This window comes from Manacus candei, unplaced genomic scaffold (genome assembly GCF_025592945.1).
Source record: "Manacus candei isolate 608988 ecotype Guabito, Panama unplaced genomic scaffold, ASM2559294v1 h1tg000065l, whole genome shotgun sequence".
Lineage (NCBI taxonomy): Eukaryota > Metazoa > Chordata > Aves > Passeriformes > Pipridae > Manacus > Manacus candei.
Window position 1 is genome coordinate 131,343 of NW_026138113.1, and position 21,259 is coordinate 152,601.

The 21,259-nt window shown below is 54.5% G+C and overlaps 2 protein-coding genes across 3 annotated transcripts; both read right to left on the minus strand.

The window, feature by feature from the left end:
- Nucleotides 1-720: 720 nt before the first annotated feature.
- On the minus strand, nt 721-14,828 carry LOC127479145 (dual specificity protein phosphatase 22-A-like). Its single transcript, XM_051805761.1, has 8 exons — nt 14,748-14,828; nt 14,539-14,613; nt 13,114-13,147; nt 12,492-12,574; nt 9,887-9,936; nt 7,015-7,089; nt 6,442-6,613; nt 721-2,067 (listed from the first exon to the last, which is right to left on the minus strand). The coding sequence occupies exons 2-8, from the start codon at nt 14,557-14,559 to the stop codon at nt 1,870-1,872; spliced, it is 633 nt and encodes a 210-aa protein (XP_051661721.1). The 5' UTR covers nt 14,560-14,613; nt 14,748-14,828; the 3' UTR covers nt 721-1,869.
- A 1,006-nt stretch (nt 14,829-15,834) lies between these two features.
- Nucleotides 15,835-20,481, minus strand: LOC127479141 (cytochrome c oxidase subunit 4 isoform 1, mitochondrial). Of its 2 annotated transcripts, none has more exons than XM_051805754.1 (5): nt 20,362-20,481; nt 19,436-19,515; nt 18,480-18,647; nt 16,984-17,115; nt 15,835-16,099 (listed from the first exon to the last, which is right to left on the minus strand). In XM_051805754.1, exons 2-5 carry the CDS (start codon nt 19,512-19,514, stop codon nt 15,963-15,965), a joined length of 516 nt encoding a protein of 171 aa, XP_051661714.1. In that variant the 5' UTR covers nt 19,515; nt 20,362-20,481; the 3' UTR covers nt 15,835-15,962. The 2 variants fall into 2 exon arrangements, with proteins under 2 accessions (XP_051661714.1, XP_051661713.1); XM_051805753.1 differs by lacking the exon at nt 20,362-20,481 and adding an exon at nt 20,313-20,331.
- Nucleotides 20,482-21,259: the final 778 nt, after the last annotated feature.

The window sequence follows — 21,259 nt, forward strand, 5'->3', positions numbered from 1 at the left end:
GCTGTTGCTGTGATGCCAGGCATAGGGGATGCTGCAGTTTACAGGGAGCATCCCATGTGATTCCCCAAATCTGGGGGATTTTTCCAAGTTTTGCTTTGGTGCCACAGTTTTTTGGGGAATGTTTGAATCCTGGGATGGGCAGTTGTGGGACAGGAAGGACATGGCCATCCAGGCTGGAGCAGGGACAGCACAGACAGCACTCTGTGAGGTTATCACACCTACTGCAGACCTAATCTCTGTTATCACCCATCTCCAATGACTTCCTATTAACACCAGAAACCCACTTTCTTCTCTTTTTTCTTCCTGTGTGCAAGTTCCATTTTTCTGCTTCCTGAAATGATAACAGAGGCTCTAAATCCAGTATTGATCCAGTTTGATCAACCTCCCTTCAGTCCACTCCATCAACAGCATTTATGGGCCTTGATCTCATTAATTGCTTTCCCACACAGAGCAAGCTGCAGGCACAAACCATGGCACTACTTCCATGTGGAATAACAGCCACGGGACCCTTTTCTCCACTGAAAAAGGTGTGAAAAGCCTCCATATTTTTTTCCCCAGAATTTTATACATAATGGTTAAACACTGAGTCTCTAAAACTTTGAATTTTGCTGGTGGTTCTCATCAAGAAAATGGGAAACAGGACACAGCAGTAGAGTGGTCATGTCAGTCCATCTCTCTATTCCCACTAGGAATACCACAAATCAAGTCCAGCCATACTCGTGGTTTTAATCGTTCTTCTCTTTATTAGGATTTGGGTGAGTCACCTCTGATGCTGTTACATTTCGAGTACCCAGAAGTTTTCATTAAGAGAATTCCTAGAAATATTTTTAATGCCTTTTTTCTCAGAAGGAATTTCAGAACAGATATTTTCGAGAAGCCAAACAAGGTATTTATAGTAAAATGCCAAAGTGGCATGGAAGGCTTGAAGGTTTCCATGTGGAAGGGCTGAATCAATGGGATGAGACCCCTTCCTTGTAGGACAGATAGGGGGAGTCCTGCCAATGAAAGTCCTGGAAATCAGTCTGGGATGAAAAGCAGGACATGGTCATGACCTTTTGATATTAAAAATGCTGTAGGAAAGGGACAGCATTAAACTGGTCCATAGGTTGACTGAGTCCAACCAAGCAGTTGGCTTCTTTTGCAAACGGGGACATTCAGATCAGGCTCAGGGAAAACCCAAAACCTCTCTGGCTCTGGGGATGGAAGCAGTGGGACAGGCAGCCTCCAGCACTGCTGGATTTCCCCACTCCCTGGGGGTGGGTTAAGAAAAATGCCAGATAGATGTTTGCCAAGGACAGGCTGGACCAGGAAAGTCCAAGAACATTGAGGGGCATCTGCAGCCCCAGGAGCCCCCAGCCCCTCTCCCCACCCCTCCGGGTGCCAGACAGGGCTAAGCAGCATCTCCACACCCAGGATTCATCCCTCCCTCCTCAGGGCAAGCTGCATTGGCCCCAGTGTCACTGCAAAGCAGAGAACAAGGTGGCCTCTCTCCATCTCACCTCACTGTGGCTTTCCAATGTCTGCATCGTCATTCCTATGCCCTGCCAGAGAAGCATCCAGGTATCCAGGTGTCAGAGAGAGGGACAGGGCTGGCTGCTGCTCTGAGGATGGAAAGTGGCCACGACCCATTGGGAATGGAGGAACAGGGCAGAGCAAGACACTGTCACCAATTAACTGGCTTGCCCAGGGGTACACACTAAACTGGCAGCCAAGAGGGGGGTCTGCAAGTCCTGTCCCTCCAGCTCCAGCCCCGGAGCCCATGGCCGGTGCTGGCAGCTTTCTGCCCCAGACATGAACCCCCAGAGGTGCTTGGCAAAGGGAAGTGAGTTTTCCGAGCCCCAAGGCCAATGCCTGCCCAAGAGCAGCTGCTTATCTGTTCATCCATCTGCTGCCCCCAGTGCCACCGGTGTGGCAGGGAGGTGGGTAGGTGGGAGCTGCAGAGCGGAACCAGGAGCTCCCCAGCTGCTGCTCCTTCTGCCCCTGCTTCTGCTGGCCCAGCAAGTGCTGCAGCTCCTCCTGGTCCTGGAATGGATTCCTGCCATAGTCACGGCGGATCCAGGCACGATACTGCGAGGAAAAAGCCAAAACAGGTTGTCAGGGTCACCAGGGTCTGAGACATCCCCAGGTAGGGAGCAGGACTGCAACAGCTCCAGTGGAAAGCAGCAAGAGCCAAGCAATGCCTGCTCCATCCCAGCCCCCCTTGCGAGGGCAAGGGGATTCCCAGCCACATCCAGCATGCAGGAAAATCCCAGTTTCATAGGAGTTCACACACACATCATACCACAGATGCAGTGACTCCCCACATCTGAGCGCTCCCCATACACCCAGCCTGGCATGGACAGGCCTGGAAGCCTGGCAGCATCCTTAGCTTCCCACACCAGCTGCAGCCGGGACAGCAGCTTTATTTGTTTCTCACTGCCAAGAAGCCGCTGCTGTGTCTCGTGTGCCTGAATTCCTGTAAGGAAAGCTTCCCACCTCTTTCTCTCACAAGGACAAGCTGAACTTGCTGCCACAACCAGCACAGCCAAGTTGGCTCTTGCAAGGTGAGGCAAGTTTGTTGTCAGAGCATCTTCCTCAGCAGTGGGAGCCTGTGGGGCACCTCTCCTCCCCCCTCCTCACTACAGCCAGACTGCTCCGGCGGCAGGAGCATCCTGGTGGCCAGGGGCCAGCTGGCAGCAGGCTGAGGCCTGGAGGTAGTTGAGAAGCAGGAGATGGTCCATAGAAATGCTTCCCACTAGTGCTGAATGAGAAACAGCCAGACAGCCCCAGATGGCAGCATCCAAGAGAGTGGGCAGGAATGGGCAGCTCTGCCAGGACCTGCCATGCTGGTTGTCCAGTGCTCACAGGGTACAGGCAGGGCTTTGTCTTCTCCCTGAGTGGCTGGGAACCAGCTGCTCTAGCAAGGACTTACTGGGATGACTGGTGGAAGCAGGCCCAGCAACACCAAACACCTTAAGAAAAGGATGGAAGGACCTGCAGGTGCAAAGGGGGCAGAGAGGGACCGAGCATTGGAGCATTGGAGCCTTGCAATGGAGCAGCACAGGGACAGGCATAGGGTGCAGCCAGGGGAACCAGAGGGACAGGAAGGCAGCCTCCATGAGCTGCTCAGCCTTGGAACCCCCAGGGCAAGGTGCCCTTGCTGTGGCTCCGGCTCCTCAGAGCCACTGAGCTCACAGCAAAGATTTGGGATGCAGGACAGCAGAACTGGTCACTCAGTCCCATCCTGTCAGGGCTGGATGAATCACTACAGAAGAAAGTCTCAGACTGACCCTGGTGGCATCCCCCTCTCCTGCAGTGAGGGAAAGTCAGCTCAGGCAGAGGGGATTTCCACTGGGAATGTCTGAATTTCCCAAATCCATTCCCTCAGACAGTGGGACTCATCACAGATGTTACTCACTTGCCACTTGCAAGCAGAAAGACCTCGAGAGCCAGACCTGTATTCCATGCTAGAAAAGAACCACTGGGAAGTGAGTCCTGAAGGATTTGGGACAGGATTTGGAGCAAGCAACCATGCCAGATACTCATGGGGGAAACATCCTTCCCATGCAAACCATCCAGAGGGATGAAGCTCCACAGGAAGTCCAGCCTGGCCACAGAGGCTTGGCACCCACCAAGGCTCAGCACCCAACACCCAGGCTGAGAGCTGACTCCCACCATCCAGTGAGGAGGGAAGGAGCAGGCAGGAGGCCAGGGAAGCACCCTGCTGCTGCTGCTGCTCCCAGGGACTTCCTTTTAAAGCCAGAGCAAGAAGTGGTTACAGCCCATTTCCTCCAGCACTGACCACTAATCCACTGCCCTCCTCCTCCTCTCTCCCAGCGCCAGAAGCACCCAGCCCATCTGGGATGGCACCAGAGGGGAAAAGGCAGCCTAGCCATAGTGTGCCAGCACCACAGGGGAGCAGATCCACCACCGGGATGCCCATCTCTGCCCTCTCTCACATCCACACTGTCTTCTCTGAGCTCACTGACTTCCTTTTCTAACCTTACCCCTCAGCCTGCTGCTGCGCTTGGTCCCTTCCTTCCTTCTTTATCCATCTAGCCCAGATAAGCACCATTTGCCATCTTGAAACCACAGCTGCACGCTCAAGGCGTCCTTCCTGCAGCAAGGAGCCAGATGGACAGTCCCAGGGAGCATCTTCCCCATTCCAGCCTCCCAGGGTCCCATCTGGGTCCTTGCAATGAAGGAAACTGAGGCACCAATGGATGCCTGCCCACAGCCCCAGGAGGTGCCCAGGAGGATGGACCTGCTCCTCACAGGTTTTAACCAACAAGGGATGAGGCTTTTCCCCTTGAACAGCTTGGCCAGCCCTTATCCAAGTCTGTTCCTATATACTGTGCTTCCAAACTGCTGCTTGCTGGAATGACAGCTGGGCTAAATGGGGAAATTAAACCCCTGAGGCTCAGGTCATGATACCCTTGGTCCTGCATTCTAATGATACACACGGAAAACCACTCCAAAGCCACCAACGGGAACAATGTGCCACCTCCCCCAGCCAAGGTAAGTGAGGCAGCTGCCGCTTGGCATGAAGCACAGCACGGAACCCACATGGCATGGATCCCGGGGACACAGTGCCTACAGCACCCACCACCCTGCGGGACCCCCGGCCATCCTCCTCGGCTGATCTGCCTGTCAGTCCCTTCCTCTGGCAAAGGGGGGAGCTGGGAGCAGCGCGCTGCCGGTCTGGTTGGAGCATCCATCCGGCTCTTCCCCTCCTCCAAATGCAGCTGTGGGTGAGTAATGCCGGAGCCCTCCCTGCTCCCAGCCTTTGCCCCCAGGGTCGTGCTGGCAGCAGTCCGCTCAAGAGGGCCATGCCCTCCCCGTTGCTGCCAGTGCGGGGAACACACGGGACTTCAAGGAAAAGGCAGCTTTTTTTTAAATCCCACGCTCAGGAAAACACATCCAAGCACCTCCACCCTTGGCACTGCCTTGGGTATTTCAGGGAAATGCTTGCAAAGCCACTGTCAAAATTTTGAAGTGATGGCAAGGCAGCTTCTAAGGGTAAGGGAGGAAAGCCTGGTGCCTGTTGAACCCAGTCTGGATTTTGGGGACAAAGAGGAATAACTCGGATGGAGAGAGGGCAGAACAAACCCCACATCACGGTCAGTGTTAGGACGTGGCCAGAACGTGGGAAAGGCTGGAGAGAGCTGGCCTGGCCAGGGGAAGCCCCGCAGGGAATCTCCAGCACCACGGGTGTTTTGTAATCCCTTGGAGCATTTTCCATCCTCGTCTGCGGGCATTTTTGCAAGCTGGTGATAACGGGGCAGAGCCACATCCCTCATGTGACAGCGCCCGCCCACTACCGCCGGCACCCAGGGAAAGGAACTTGGTGCTGAGGAAGGGGCTGAACTTCGGGCCAGTGTCACATGCTGGCCCTGTCTCTGTCCAGGGAGGAGAGAAATCCCCTTGAAGGGCTCGACATGACTGGAGGGACCACCAGGTCCCATGTGCCATGGGGCCATTGCACAATGCTTATGGCTGGAGTGCATGGACGGGGGGGGCTTTGCCTCCAGGGATGGGACCAGGTTTAGGGGTGACCTGGGCTGTGAGACGCCTTGTACACATCGAGTTGAGGGTTACTTTTTCCTTGCAGAGGTCCATCTGTGTCCCATGTGCAGTTTGGGACCCCTGTCCCTGTCTGCAGACCCCAGTGCTGGGTGAAGGAGCAAGGTCCAATGTGGGAGGCTGGAGGAGAGCCTGGTGGGAGCTAGGCTTTTAAAGGCCTTTCCCTTTGCTTTTGAGGGCTTTCCAGTTCCAAAGTGCATCTCTGATCTCTGCTCTCCCAGTTAAATGTGCCACTGTCACTCCCAGCTTCCGGCAGCCAGCTTGGCTCAGCTACATCATCCCTCCCTTGCACAGGATGGGAATCCAGCCAGCCAGAGCTTTTGCTCTCCTAAAACCTACTGCTCCACGTCATTCTGGGGAGGAAAGAGGAGATTTCTCCACCCACACTTGCTCCTGCCTGTCCCTGCCCCTAAAAGCAGAGGACTTGCTGTCAGAGGAAGTGCTGCCAGATCCAAGCACGCCCAGACATCCCGACACTGTTTGCACGAACCTTCCTCCCTCTCCTCTCTCCCTTTCCGCCTCCAGCTCCCGCTGCACTGCATTCCTGGGAGTCAGCCCAGCTCCTTCCTGAGGCTCCCAGGGGACAAGCTGCTCTCCCATCCCTCCCACTGTGTCCTAACTGAACTCTCGAGAAAATAACTGTGGTTTTAAGGTTTGAAAGAGCCTTAAGTGCACTCACATAATATCTAAACACTTCTTTTTTTTTTTTTTAATTTTCTCTTTTGCATGCAAACCCCCAAATCCCCAGGTAATAAATAACATCCCCAAAAGCCAGCTGGGGCAAACAGCTGGTCGTGCAGAGAGCTGCATGCAAAAGAGCCCTGCCTGGCTGCAAACTCCTCCACCACGTATCTAAGGGGACATCGAGGCAGGACGTACCTCCTGTAGCAGGGTCCTCTCGTATTCCTGCAGCTGCTGCTGGAAGCCAGAGTTGGGGCTGACGTAGGGTCTCACAGCCTTGGTGGCAGCCAGGCAGCTCTCCCAGCCCAGCTCTGTCACTGTCATCAGATAAGCCACCAGGATGGTGGTGCTGCGGGAGACCCCGGCCAGGCTGGCAGGGCAGGAGGGAGCAGCGTTATTCCCACCGTGGGGGTTGGTGTGGGACACCCACAGGATGCAGCTTCTCTTGGGCTGCTGGGGTGCTAGCAGGGTTCCCTGGGCGTGGATTGGGAAGGGGTAAGGAACTCTCTCCATCTCTCACCACTGTTGGTGGCTCCAAGCAAGTGGCACCACGTTGTCCCACCTCTTTTTGGATGCTCAGGTTGTCAGCGCATGGACCACCCGCCCCCGTAGGTCCAGGGAGACCTTCCCTTGTCACCCTCCTGCTGTTCCTTCTTCTCCTCTGCTCCCTCCCCACCACAATTAATGTTTGACGTCGAGGACACCTTTTGGGAGCCCATCCCCACCTCCCAGAGAATTGATGGGGCATGAGGAGGTTCCAGCAGCTCTCACCAATGGACAAGGCAGCCTCCCCCACCAAGCCGGCATTCGTGGATGAACTTGATGCTCTCCTTAAAATGCTGCAGCCTGCAAGGAGAGAGGCAGGAGGTGAGGAGGGGAGGGCTGTCCACCCCTGCCAGGCACCAGAACATCCTGGAAACTGCTGTTGCATTACTCCCAAGGAATTCCCACTGCCCTGGGGCTACCAGTGTGGGATGGGAGCAGAGATCCTTCCTCTGCCAGGTGAAGGCAAAGGGGATGATCATCTGCTGGGAAGGAAATGACCTGAGAGATTTCCCAGGGGATTTCCTGCTTCCTGAGGAATCTAGGAAGGATGGTGATGCCATCAGACAAACCAGCTCAGGGAGAACCCCAGGGGGACATCCTCCAGGGAAAGGTGTCATCCTGTGAGTAAGGGACATGCACTCTCCCACATCAGCACTCATCCTGAGCCATCAGCTCACCCCTAATTCCCAAATGATGCCAAAAACTCTGTCTTCCCTCCAAGGGAAAGATGGAAAGATACCAGCAGGGAAGAAAGTAGGGAGAAGTATGGCTCTGGAGGCATTTTGCCTGGAGGTCCCCTTTCCACCCACGCAAGGGCATGGAGAAGTGCCCATGCCAGGAAGGTAGGGCTGCCAGCAACAACACAGCCATGTCCATGGATTGGTGCCTGCATTCCCCAAAACATAACCAGCTACTGCTGGCAAGGCAGAGGGAGCACATTCACCCAAACCAGCAAAACAAGGCTCAGAGCCAGGGCTTTCTGATGGAGACCTGGAAAACAGGATAACTAACTCCATATGTACTGATGGGATAGAGGTGGGTGTTTGTGGGAGCATCATGCAGGCTCCTGTGAGACACATCGCCCCTGCTCATCACTGGATGGGATGCAGGAACTGTTGAGCTTCCAAGATCCCACGCTGAGCCAGGCATTCTTCTCCTTGGCGCGTGTTTCCAACAAATGCTGCCCATCCCTGCTCACCCTCACAGCCACACTGGGCTCTGGGGCAGTTTTGAGGCAGAAAACCTAATTCTGTGTCATTTGTGCCGCTGGTGGCCTCCCTGAGCACACAGCCCTGGGTTTTCCAGGAGGAGAAGAGGGACCCTTTGGCAGCAGCACCTCTGCTCCAGCACCGGACTTCCTCTGCCTCCGCATGACAGGGTGGGCGTGTGCCTGCACAGCCTTCCTGATTTCTCTGAAGCCAGGGTATGAGCTACTGCAGTTATTCCCACTGTGCCCCTCCCCAAGGGAGGAGGTTTCCCCGTGGGGACAAGGCAGAACCCTACAAAATCCCCTCTATCCGTGGAAGGAGATGCTCTTTGTCCTGCCCTGGAAGCACTGGGCTCAGCTCCTTCTAAGAAACCAGCCAAGGGTGAGTTTATTCAGGAACTGCAGTGGGTTCTGCTGCCCAGGAAAAGGAGAGATGGGGGAGTCTCTGACATTGTGTTCATATTGAAAATATTGAGCCTCTCAACCCTGGAAGGAGATGTCTGTCTACTGCTTCTCATTATCTTCATCTTCCCCTACTGCAGCATCACCTTTTGGGGGGGGCTTTCACTGCTTAAAGTTTGTCCCAGGGCATTTTATCTTGTCCTACTTATCTTCGCAAGCAGACAGCATCCCCCAGGGCCTCCAGGAGCTGCCCACACAGCTCCAGGCTCTCCAGATCCCAGTCCTCCTCTTCAGAACCTTGGTAGGACCAGCAGAGAGGACCCTTCCTCACAAACACATGATTCTGGTGCCTCCAGCCCACTCCATGCATGAAGCATCCTCTCCCAACCCATCCTACAGGGAGGGCAGTGAAAATCTCAGCCAGCCCATCAATCCTCACACACTCCACAAGGTGTTTTCCCCCAGGCAGCCAGCCACAGGAAAACTCCCCCTGTGCTTTTCCAGCCTTAAAGCATGGGATCGGGCTCCTGAGTCACAAGCATCTCCTCTGCAGGACACAAGTTCACCGGGATTGTGAAATCCAAGGCATAAACTGACATGCAGAAAATAGTTCCTTGAACAATTCTTCCTTCCGGCAGCCGGCCTTATCTTCTTTTTTTTTTTCCCTTTTTTTTTTTTCCTTTTGTAGACATGCCAGAAATGCCAAGAAATGAGCAAAGACTAAAAAAAAATAACAACCAAAAAACCCAGTTCTTGCTGAGGCAGGGTTTTCTTGTAAAGCTTCTCTTTCCGCTCAGCAGGAGCATGAGCAAGCAGAATCCCACCCCTGGGCAAGGCTGCTCCCAAGGATGCTGGAAAAACCAGCACCTTCACAAACAGGGCTCACTCTGGTCACTCTGCGTCAAGTTTTGATGCTTTTTAGGATCTGATGCAACAGAAAAATCCCTTGGAGCTGCCCATTTGCTGGTTGAAATGGATGATTCGTGGGTGTCTGTCACCCAAAGCAGCAGCAGGATGGTGCCTCCTCCCAGTACCAGCATCCCACAAAATCCTGGAGCTCCCTTCCAGCACCTCTCATCAGCTTCATCTCAAAAACATCATTGCAAGTGTTATAATTATGTGTGCTTTATATTGTGAAAAAACTGTTATTTTTAATAAACACTTCCTTTAACTTTCCAAAGAAAATGTCTGAAAGACACAAATCATTGTCTTTCTAACACTCCAATTTTCAACCCTGCACAATAGAATAATTCTGAAACTTGATGGAAAACTAAATTTACTGGCTGCAAACACACACAGAAACAGATTTTAAGTCCTAAAATACTATTTTCCCCCTGGGAATACACCCCAGCTTATCTGAAGCTCAGGAATGATACAGAATGTCACGGCACAAATGGACTAAACCTTTCTCCTGCAGCATCTGAACTTTTATTGACCAACAACCACCAGCACACAATCTGGGAGGCAAAAGGATGGGAAACAACTTACAGGTTTTGACTGGAGGAATCTGAGGCCGAGATACACAGATAGGTCATGTCCTGCAATACAAAGATGGACACGGTAGTAAAATATCTCCAAGAAACATAAAATCCCCAATTCTTTTCTCTTCTCTCTCCCCAGCTGACCTTTAGGGGAGGGGAAAGCTGAAAACCACTTTTGGGTACCATCACCCTGCTCCACTCTGATGGGTGGGCGCATCCATTCCATCCCAGGCTATTTCCTCCCATTTCATCCCAGAGGACAGGATGTTGGTGGGCCACTACAATGCTCAGGAGCCCCCCAAAACAGAGCCAGCCCTTTCCCAGGGCCCTGAGCCCCACCAGGAAGACGTGTGTGAACACGCACTGACGAAGCAGCTCTCATCAATGAGTTATTTCCTCCCTGTCCTTTTAATACACCATAAATCATCTGCCTCATGCTGGCCTAGGTCAGATCACTTTCCTCTCCTTAAAACATCGCTTCCTCGATCCTCCCTGTTCTAAGCTAAAATTAGATCCTTTTCATCTGAGGGGTTGGGGTTTTTCTTTTGTCCTTTCTTAGCTGAACGGGTAGAAATCCTGCAGCCAGAGCACCAGGGATTGCCCCATTTCCAGCAGGTTGCTGCTGAAAGGCGCTCCCTGGTTGATGCAGCCCAGCCCCACGGACCATCCACTAGCCCAGGAATCAGGAGGCTGGAAAAAGTGGATTATTTAAGGAGGGATGGAACGGGATGGGCATGGGGATAATTCTGCGCTGGAAAGACCCGTGTTGCAAAGATGATGCAGGCTTTCCCGTGCACCACCTCTCCGTCCCATCCATGGCTCCATGCCATTCCCGGTGCCAGCCCAACCTCCTGGTAGCGAGAAGAGCCACCCCGATGGCAAAGCCACTGTGCCAAGCAGCGGAGCAACCAAACCAACCCCAACCCTCCCCCAAATCCCTGACCCACACACCAATCCCGGATCCACTGCCGGGCTCCCGGCGGCTTCCCCTTCCCCACGTGGCTGGGTGTCCCCATCCCACCTCGGGGAGCCGGGCCACGCATGGGAACGGTGCTGGGGTTTGCGGTTCCCGGCCCGGGGCCGTGATTGACACGTTGCTCAACCCACCATGCCTTTCCGGTTCCCCTTTCCGCACCCCCGCGGCTCTGCTCCGTGTTGTAAGCTCGTTGTAAGCTCCCCGTGTGGTTTGCTCCCCGTCTGGCCGTGCCCCGGGCTCGGCAGCCCCAGCTGCTGCCCCTTCCCCAGTCACCAGCCGTTCCTCTGCCGCCTCCTCCTCCCTCCTCGCTCTCCCCCCTCCAGGTTACCCAGTGCCTCAGCAGGGAAAAGGCTCCAGCTGGGGTTTTGCTGGGGCTCCCTCCCCGCGGTGGCCCCAAAAGCATGAGGGGTCTTGCCAATCCCCTTGGCTTTCTTCAGCATCCCAGGATTTGGGAGATGGCAGCAGGTCCGACACCGGGGTGAAGAGCCCCCAGCACAAGAAAAGCGTGGACCTGTTGGATTGAGTCCAGAGGAGGCCACGGAGGTGCTTCAAGTGCTGGAGCCCCTCTGCTCTGGAGACAGGGCTGGGAGAGCTGGGGCTATTCAGCGTGGAGAACAGAAGGCTCCAGAGAGACCTGAGAGCCCCTTCCAGTGCCTAAAGGGGCTCCAAGAAAGCTGGAGAGGGACTTTGGACAAGGGCCTGGAGGGACAGGACAAGGGGGAATGGCTTCCCACTGCCAGAAGGCAGGGTTGGGTGGGATATTAGGGACAAATTGTTCCCTGTGTGGGGGGTGAGGCCCTAGCACAGAGGAGCTGTGGCTGCCCCATCCCTGGAAGTGTCCAAGGCCAGGTTGGATGGGGCTTGGAGCAACCTGGTCTAATGAAAAGTGTCCCTGCCCATGACAGGGGGTAGAATGAGATGTACTTTAAGGTGCCTTCCAACCCAAACCATTCCATGATTCTGTGATATGATGACCTATAGGATTTTCCCCCTGTGCCCACCCTGTTATCCAGCTCTGCCCCTGCACCAGGCATCCCATGGCCATGCTCCTCGCACACCCCCGTGGGCCAAACCCCAAGGGGCTGCTCCCAGTTCATGGGACTCTCCAGGCAGGATTTGTGCACGAGAGACGTGCCCGGCCCCTCTGGCACCGACCCACGGGCAGCTCCCTCCTGCCTCAGTTTCCCCGCTGACAACCTGGGGGGCCGCAGCGCTCTGGGGTCAGCGGGAAAAGAGGTCCTGGATGCTGGGGGATGTCCCGAGCTCCGCTGCGTGTCCCCCCCGCCCGCCGGGGCTCCATCCGCGGGGCACCGCCGCCCTCTCGTGGGGACCCCCCGGCAGCACCGGGCACACGGCCGGGCCGGCCCCACAGCGCCGTGGGTCCCACCCGCGCCCCAAAAAACACCGAGTGGTGCCTGTGACCCCAAAACACCCCAGTGTGACCCCCCCTCACCAGTGCCAGCGCTGAGCCCCTTTGGGTGCCACTCATCACTGCACGGTGCAAACTGGTGCAAATCCAGCATTGCTTCTCTCTGCTCTGTCCCACACCAGGAGAAGCCCGTGGGTGTCCCATCTGCACCTTCCCAGCCCCTGCTCCTCCAGGGTGGACCCCCAGCACTCCTGCCTGGGCACTCACCTCCAGCACGGGCTTGGCGCCGTTGTAGACAGAGAGGATGTGGGTCACCCCATTGTTCAGCAGGTTTTCGTGGTCCTCAGAGTCTGGAAGCAGGAGCCACATGGGAATCACCTGCCCTCCTGGGAGATCTGCTGGACCACACACCCACCAACAACCCACACCCGTCACTCCCAGCCCCCTGACCCTCACTCCAGCCCTTCCCGCTGCCTCACCCCACACGATGCAGGGAAGGAAACTGGGCACCTTCTTCCAAGCAAAATCCCCCTTGGAAGTGCTGGGTACTCAGGAGGCTCCTAAAGTCACCCCCAAAAACAGAAATTGTACTGATAACTTGTCAAAGGCTGTGGTGTCCTCACTGCTGAGCAGGTTTCCAGCCATGCCAAGGACTACCTGGTGTTCCAGCATGGCTAGTGACAGCAGCTCCCTATGGACATCCCTTTCCTGGGCTAGAGTTGCATTGGATCAGTTGCAGTTGGGATGGAGATTTTGGGGGGCTTTGGATCTCTGGAAGATGCTGAGGAGCAGATACAGGGAGCCCCTGAGGAGAGGGAATCCTCTAACCCTGCCAGCTAACTCAGGGACCCCACAGCACTGCAGAGGTGGGGCAGGGAAAGGCACTTACCACGGATATTCCCGAGGTAGAGGCCTGTGACAACCTGGGAGGTGACAAAAAAGAGAGAGAGTTCAGACAGTACAAGGTGCATCCAATGTGGTGGGAGCACATGTGGTTCCAGCAGGACCAGGAAATCTGGCACCAAACTCCTCAGGCCATGACAAACCAAGCAGCTAAACTACAAAGCACCTTAATTACCAACGAGGAAAGGCTGAGCCCACTCAAACCACCAGCCTAAACCCCTCCAGGAGTGCAGAGCTCAGGAAAACTCAGCACAGAAACAGAAGGGACTTGGATGTGGTCCTACAGAGTTTCAAAGGTTGCATCTGCCAGCTGGAGATAGATGGGCACAGGCTATTTATAACACTTTTCTGGCCAGGATGTTGCAGTAAGAGACATCAAGGCTGCAAATTTGGTCTCCAACTCACTGCTGTGGGGTTATGAAGGAGAAAAAGGGGCAGCTCAGGGTATTTATGGGGTGTAAGAACCCACTAGAGTGCTTTTCAGGGAGACAAAGAAGAGAAAGCTGATTAGCAGCTGGACTTGCTGGTGCTCATCTGGCAGAAAACCCCTGGTTTGAGAAGTTTTAGGAAGGGTTTTCAGCAGCACTGGGTCACATCCAGCACAGCTCTACCATTCAGCTGAATCCCAGCCTGTTCCTGAGTGCAAACACCTGGATCCAGCACAACTTGTACAGCACCAGCTGCTACCACTAGAAAGGGGACGCCAAGCCCTGCATATTATCAAGTCCAAAGTGGGATCCTACAAAAGTGTCTGCACAAATAGCTCCTGGTAGCAAGAGCCCAGGATCCCCAAGATGGTTTGGTAGCACCAGGGGGGGCTTGAAAACCCACTTTGCTGGTCAGGCTGTGTCTACAGGCAGTGAAACCCAGGTCTAAACCACACCAGAGCCATGCAGAGTTTGCCCTGATTTGATCTTTCTGTTGTTGTCCCGGAGTCTAATTTTAAACTGGAGAATGCACATACCAGAAAGTTATTTCAGGATACCAACAGAAATTGATCCTCTCTGCCAGCCCTGGAGGAACAGGCAGCAGTGAAACCCCACTTCCCACATCGCTGCCGGGCACAGACACATCCTGGGGGTGGTAAGGGGGGAATTTCCCTGCAGGGACCCCCTGTCAGCCCTAAGAATGAGAATGCCATGGCTTTACCTCCCAAGGGATGAGCATTTAACACCAGCTGTCACTCTCCTGACACCTGCAGACACTTCACTCCTCACCTCTGACATAAATCTTGGATATAAATCACTATTTGTTTTCTCAATTTCTTTCTTAAGTACTTGGAGTTTCAAAGCGGAGTGAGAAAGGGAAGATGCAAATAGTTGTGTTTATGGAATCATGGTGGCCTGGGAGGAGTATCCACGGACTGCAGGAGAAGAGGACATGCTGACCAGCATCCCACTGCCCCCAGTACCTTGCTCATTCCACTCCCCATGGGTTTCTCTCCCCAGGATCAGGATTCAGACAGTTTCTTGGTCTCCAAGGCTACCTGCAAATAAACACCCAAAAATCCCAGACAGGATGGTGAGATCTGACCCTCTCCTCAGTGTGTCCCTCTGCCCAGGAGGAAAGGGAACATGTGCCAGGAGTGGAACATGCAGAGCCCTGGCAATCTCAGCTCACCTTCAGGCTGCTCCCGCAGGTCCTGCCGCTGCACCAGGGAAGGGAACAGAGAAGAGTGGCTGGTGCCAGGCAGGGGAGGGTGAAATAAGGATCTGGGGCCGTGGTGAGGTTCAGGTTTCCCTCCCAGACTCCCTGGAGCTTCTACAGCCTTTTGGGAAGGACAGTCCTGGGAGGAACGACTCCCTGGTCTCAGCAATGCTGCCTAGTATTCCTTCTGGGATGCTTCAGGCTGGCACAAGCCCTGCATTCAGTGGGATTTCTCTTCCACTTATGCCAATTGCTCCTGGCCACAGGGATGAGCAGAATTCAGAATAAGGCCTGGAAAACCCAGAGTGTGGCACGAGCAACGTGCAGCTGATGGAACACTGAGGATGAGCCCATCTTCCCTTCCCTCTGGGAACAGGGATGAGAAGAGCTGTAAAGCAACGCTGCAACTCCAGCATATGCTTCAAAACATCTATTTTCCAGGCAGTAACACCTGGCAGCTCACTGTCCCCCTCCCACAGCTGTGCCACCAGCCTGCCAGAGGCAGGAGCTGTGTGGAGAGCAGGGAAGAGCAAATCACAGGCACAGCAAACACTCCTGCAGCCATCACCAGCCTGGGATTCTGTCACCTTGGACCACCCTTCTCAGCACCCCAGTGACAAATTTATCACCTAAGGGATTTTTCAGGTGCAAGAAGGGGAGCTCATTCTTAACTCCAACCAGTTTATCTCACCTTAAAAACCCTCCCCAAATTTCTGAGTGGAAGGAAAAGGCTGGCCAAGAAGTGGCTGAGACCCCCCACAGCTCCTAAACACGTTCACAGACTTAAAACCACATCAGGTTTCCTGATGGAGGCTTCCTGTCATCGGGAAAAGAGCAAAGTGAAGGCAAAGCTTGCTTTAGTCTTCAGAGGGGAGTTCTTAAACCAAGAACCTGCACAATCAAGGGGACACCAGCTTAGCTGAAGGGAGAAATTTGGCAGCAGCTTTCTTAGCCCTGAAAACATCAAGCCAGGAACTTTGCTCAGACCACAGTGTTTAATAAAACCTCTGAAATGCTCCCACCCCAACAAACACATCCAGAAAACAGTAACAGGCAACTCTCAAGTTAACCAGACATTTATTAGCATTTCTGTAGGTGGAGAGGGTGTTCCAGTACACAAGCAACGAGGTCACGCACAGGTGATGGAATCGTTTCATATTCAAGCAGAGCAGGTTCCACTGAGTTGCTTTATTTCTTCCATTCGTTCTTGTCAAAATCCCACTGGGCTGAGATGCCCTCCACGGGGTTAACCCTCATGTCCAACATCCTCTTGGTCTGCGCCGACAGCCACTCCTCGGAGAAGGTGTGCGGGATGGGGCCGTACACTGCAGGGTGGGATTGGATGGAATTATATTGTGATGCCAAATCAGCAAGTTGGGAACTGAGGGACAAATGTCACTAACAAAAAGCTTTTTTTCCCCCTTTAGTCATCCCACTGGAGCAGGTTGCCCAGAGAAGCTGTGGCTGCCCCATCCCTGGAAGTGTCCAAGGCCAGGCTGGATGGGGTTTTGGAGCAACCTGGGCTAGTGGAAGGTGTCCCTGCCCATGGCAGGGGGTGGAACTGGATGACCTTTATGGTCCCTCCCAACCCAAACCATTCCATGATTCTCTGATCTGTTCAAACCTACACTCCCTACATCCAGTTTCTGGTGCATCCAGCTCAGACCACATTCCCACACAGATTCTCTAGCGGTTTCCTTCATCAGTAAAGGCTTGTACAAGATAACAGCTTCCTGCTTTCCGTTTCTTGGGAGCCTCAAGGCAGGGAGCAGCTCATTTAACTGCTGCTCTGCCTCACGGCAGCTGGAGGCTCCCTCGAGGTCAGATCCTGAGCTGGGAAAGCAGCCGAACATGGCAGAAACCCAAATGCTCAATACCAAGGCAGCAATAAGCTTTTCCGACAGCAGAGAGGGGAAGCTCTGGGATCAGGAGTATCACCACTCATTCCCCTCCATTTCCTCTCCTCCCAAAGCTCCACTACCTTTCCATGACTTAGCTTCCTGAATATTTATGCAACAAACCCACTGACTCCATAAACTTACAACTCCAGGACAGAGTTTTCAGGGACTTACAAACAGCTCCTGCTGGGAGGTCACAGTTATGGCTCTTCCACACACCATCCTGACCCCACAAAGAAGCTTATGGGAATTCTCTAATGTCCCATTAGGGATCATAAACTGATCCAGCTCTCCACTAAAGGGTTACTTACTGAAGTGCTTCTGCCAGATGAGGATGACACCAGTGAGGCCGAGGAAGAAAAACACTGCACCCAGGACGGTCTTCCACTCGTTTGTTCCTTTGTTCATCTCTGCGTAGGTCTCGTTGAATTTCATACGATACACTGCCAAAAAAAAGCCAAAAAATCATCTCTTGTAACTTTTCCTGTGATTTGCAGGTGACAGGGAACTCTCCACAGGGAGGTGACCGAGGCCTGAGGCTGCCCAAAAGGAGGTGGATGTTGAATTAGGCTCGGAATCAGCTGCCCTCTCCCACAGCAAGACCAATGAGTTGTGTTTCACCCTCCCCACCTGTTCCCGCCCCCACGTCAATGTGAAGTCTTCATTTTATAGACTATCATAAAGTTGTGCAAAAGTTGCAGAATAGACCTGAAAGGAGGAGAAATTGAGCTCTCCTTCCTCCTCTCCAATTCCCAGTTATCCCAGAATTTCCTAGCACAAATAATTCCAACAGGAATGTTCCTATCTCAAAAAGCTTCCCCGCTCTGCCACTAAGGATTTTAAAACCCAAAGCAATATAAGATTTGGAGAGTGCTTAGGAACATCTGAGCAGTTCCTCAAAGGGTTTTAAACCTTTGACACCTGTTCACAGACCAGGTTCTCACTTCATACTATGGCAGCAGTTAAAAAAAATGAGGCAGTTTTATTTGCAAGTCAAAACACCCACTCAGGGCTTTAATTAGCTGGAATTTGGTTAATGTAAAAGTCAGTGGTCATTAACATTCAAATACACATCTGAGCTGAGGGGCTCATTTCCCTCAGCTGGACTAACAATGGCATATTGTAATGAAGAGATTTTGTCTGGCTTGTTGAAAGTAGATGGGAATCAAGAAACAAATACAATTACTGTTTGTTTTCTGGAAGAGGAACTGCTGGATGTGACCTCAGGTCCAGAACAGACACCACAGCAGGTGCATTTCACGTTCTGAAACAGCACCAAGGACCTTGGGAACACAAACCACAGCCACCAACATGATCAGAGGGGTGAAGCACCTCTTCTTCAAGGAAAGGCTCAAAGAATTGGGATTGTTTGGCTTGGAAGCAAAGGGTTAGGGGTGATCTAATTGTGGCTTCCCAGTGAGTGAAGGGACTACAAGAAACATGGATGGGCACTTTGGACAAAGGCCTGGAGGGACAGGACAAGGGGGAATGGCTTCCAACATCAGAGAGCAGGGCTAGATGTGATATTGGGAGAAATTCTTCCCTGTCAGGCTCGTGAGGCCCTGGCACAGGTTGCCCAGAGAAGCTGTGGCTGCCCCATCCCTGGGAGTGTGCAAGGCCAGGTTGGACAGGGCTTGGAACAACCTGGTCTACTGGAAGGTGTCCCTGTCCATGGCAAGGGTGGGACAAGATGAACTTTAAGGTCCCTTCCAGCCCAAACCATTCCATGATTCCATGACAGTGAACATGCAGCAGAGGAGATCGTGTCGTTGCCACTGTCAGGTCACTTAGAGCCCCCCAAACCTACGTTCCACTTTCTCATCGATGGACAGGGCGGTCCACGAGGCCTTCTCCTTCTCCTTCAGTGCCTTCTGCTGCGCTGAGAGGTCCCTCACGAAGGCCACCTCAGGCAGGGGCACGTCCCGACGGTCCACATAGGCTGGGAGGGTGAAATCCTCTGCTTTTGCAACGCCAGCTGGGGGGGGGAGAGAGAAGAGACACCAGTCAAACTCCTGCACAACACCTCTTACAGGTTACAACACAAAAACCCAACAGCTCAGACAAAAAGGTGAGGCCAGTTAAGGAATCCAGATGAAGCACTTAAAATGGGAGCTATTTTAAGAGCATAAGAACAGAATCACAGACTGCTTTGGGTTGGAAGGGATCTTAAAGCCCATTCAGTTCTAAACCCCAGCCATGGGCAGAGACACCTTCCACTATCCCAGGTTGCTCCAAGCCCTGTCCAACCTGGCCTTGGACACTTCCAGGGATGGGGCAGCCACAGCTTCTCTGGGCAACCTGTGCCAGGGCCTCCCCACCCTCACAGGGAAGGATTCCTTCCCAATATCCCATCTAATACCAGGAGGAATTTCTTCCTAGAAAGGGCTGCCAGGCCCTGGAAGGGGCTGCCCAGGGAGGTGGTGGAATCTCCATCCCTAGAGGAGTCCAAGGAAGACCTGGACATGGCACTCAGTGCTCTGGGCTGGGTGACAAGGTGAGGATCGGTCACAGGTTGGACTCGATGATCCCAGAGCCCTTTTCTACTCCCAATGATTCCTTGATTCTGTGATTCCTGCTGCCTCCCCAGCAGCACTTCTGCACTGCCAGCCATGGCACTGCCCACTCCCATCTCCTGTTCCAGCCTCCCCAATCCCCCTCCTCCCCAATCCTGCCTTTTCCCAGACCCCCAGAGCAGCTGTTTGCGCCCCTGCTCTGCAGGACTGGGTTTGCTGCCCTCACCATCCCCAGGGCAGTGTCACCCACCGTGTCCATGAGCTCTCAGGCGCAGGGAGGTGCAGATGGACCTCCTCCCAACAAGGCTGAAGGCTCTGGAAGCCAACATCCTGCAGCAAGAAGAGCACCAGGTCAGGCGCAGACAGGGCAATGGACCAAGGGGAAATAACAACATTTTCCAATAGTTTATATATAAAAATAGCTGGCCTACGGGCTTCCTGCCCCTTCTCCAAAGAGCAGCACAACACTCTATGGTTTTCAGGGACATTCCTCCACTATAAGATGAGCCTTTCCCTCCCTATTGCTTCCCAGAGCTTCCTGCACTTAAATCCGAAGTCATTTCCTTGTTTCCAGGGATATTCCCCCACGTAATTTATTTGGATGAGTCTTTCTCTCCCTGCACTCGAACCCAAGGACACTCCCTTGTCCAAACTACCCTTCTAAGACATTTCAATTCCCAAACAGACCGTTCCTGGGCAAATTCCAGGAGCCACAAGCGAGCCGAGGGCAAGCACATCCCACAGTCGTTGCGGCAATCCCTGATCAGGGAGCGATCTCGGCACATCCCCGGGCAGGGCGAGCACACAGATAACGGATCCCACACCCACACGCGCTCGGGTTCCCCCCGCGGCCCCAGCCCAGCCCAAACTCCCCCAAGCCTCCAGGAGACCCCGCCGCCCCCCCTAACCTTGCCCCCCCCAGTGTCACCTCAGACCCGCCCGACATGTCGCGACAATGGCGATATGATGGCATTGACACACTGAGACCCCTTGGGGGGGCCGGCAGCAGTGCTCTTCCCTCACACCGCCCCCCAACCGCCCCCCCCGCCGCCCCCCAATCAGCCCTGCCCCGCCCGCCCTCCTGCTGGCCCGCGGGTGGATGGAGATAGCGGAGGAGTGCCCTGCACCTTCCCAGCCCCCGCCCGACCCTTTCCTGGCCCGTCCCGGCCCCACGACCTGGCGACCGTCCTCTACCGCGGGTGGGACCGGAAGGAGCCGCGGCCGGAAGCGCGGGGCACGCCGGGAGGTCAGGCAGAGAGGGAGCTGGGACGGAGCGGCCGCGCGCGGGGGCTGACGGGATGCGGGCGGACCGCCCGTGGGGGTTTTGCACAGAATCCCAGAATCCAGCATCGCTGAGGGTGGAAAAGAGCTCTGGGATTATGGAGTCCAACCTGTGACCAATCCCCGCCTTGTCACCCAGCCCAGAGCACTGAGTGCCACGTCCAGGCCTTCCTTGGACACCTACAGGGATGGGGACGCCACCACCTCCCTGGGCAGCCCCTTCCAATGCCTGACTACCCTCTCCGGGAAGAAATTCCTCCTTTTGTCCAACCTGAACCTCCCCTGGCACAACTTGAGGCCGTTTCCTCTTGTCCTGTCCCTTGTTCCCCGGGAGCAGAGCCCGCCCCCCACCTGGCTCCACTCTCCTGTCAGAGAGCGAGAAGGTTCCCCCTGAAACTCCTTTTCTCCAGGCTGACCCCCCCAGCTCCCTCAGCCGCTCCTGGTGCTCCAGACCCTTCCCCAGCTCCATTCCCTTCTCTGCACACGCTCCAGCCCATCAGTGTCTGTCCTCGATGGGCTCAGAATTAGACACACCAGCGCCCAGCACAGGGGGACAGTCCCTGCCCTGGCCTTGTGCCCACACTGGGGCTGGAACAGCCCGGGTGCCACCGGCCCGAGCCCACCTGGGCACACCTGGGCACACCTGGGTTCGTGCCCAGCCGCTGTAACCAGCACCCACGGCTCCTTTTCCCCTCATTTTCCAGCCCCCTGCCCAGCCCGGGCTGTGCCGTGCCCCCGGGTGTGTCCGTGCTGACCCTCACAGGGGCAGGCGCGGCCCCCACCCCGCGGCTCC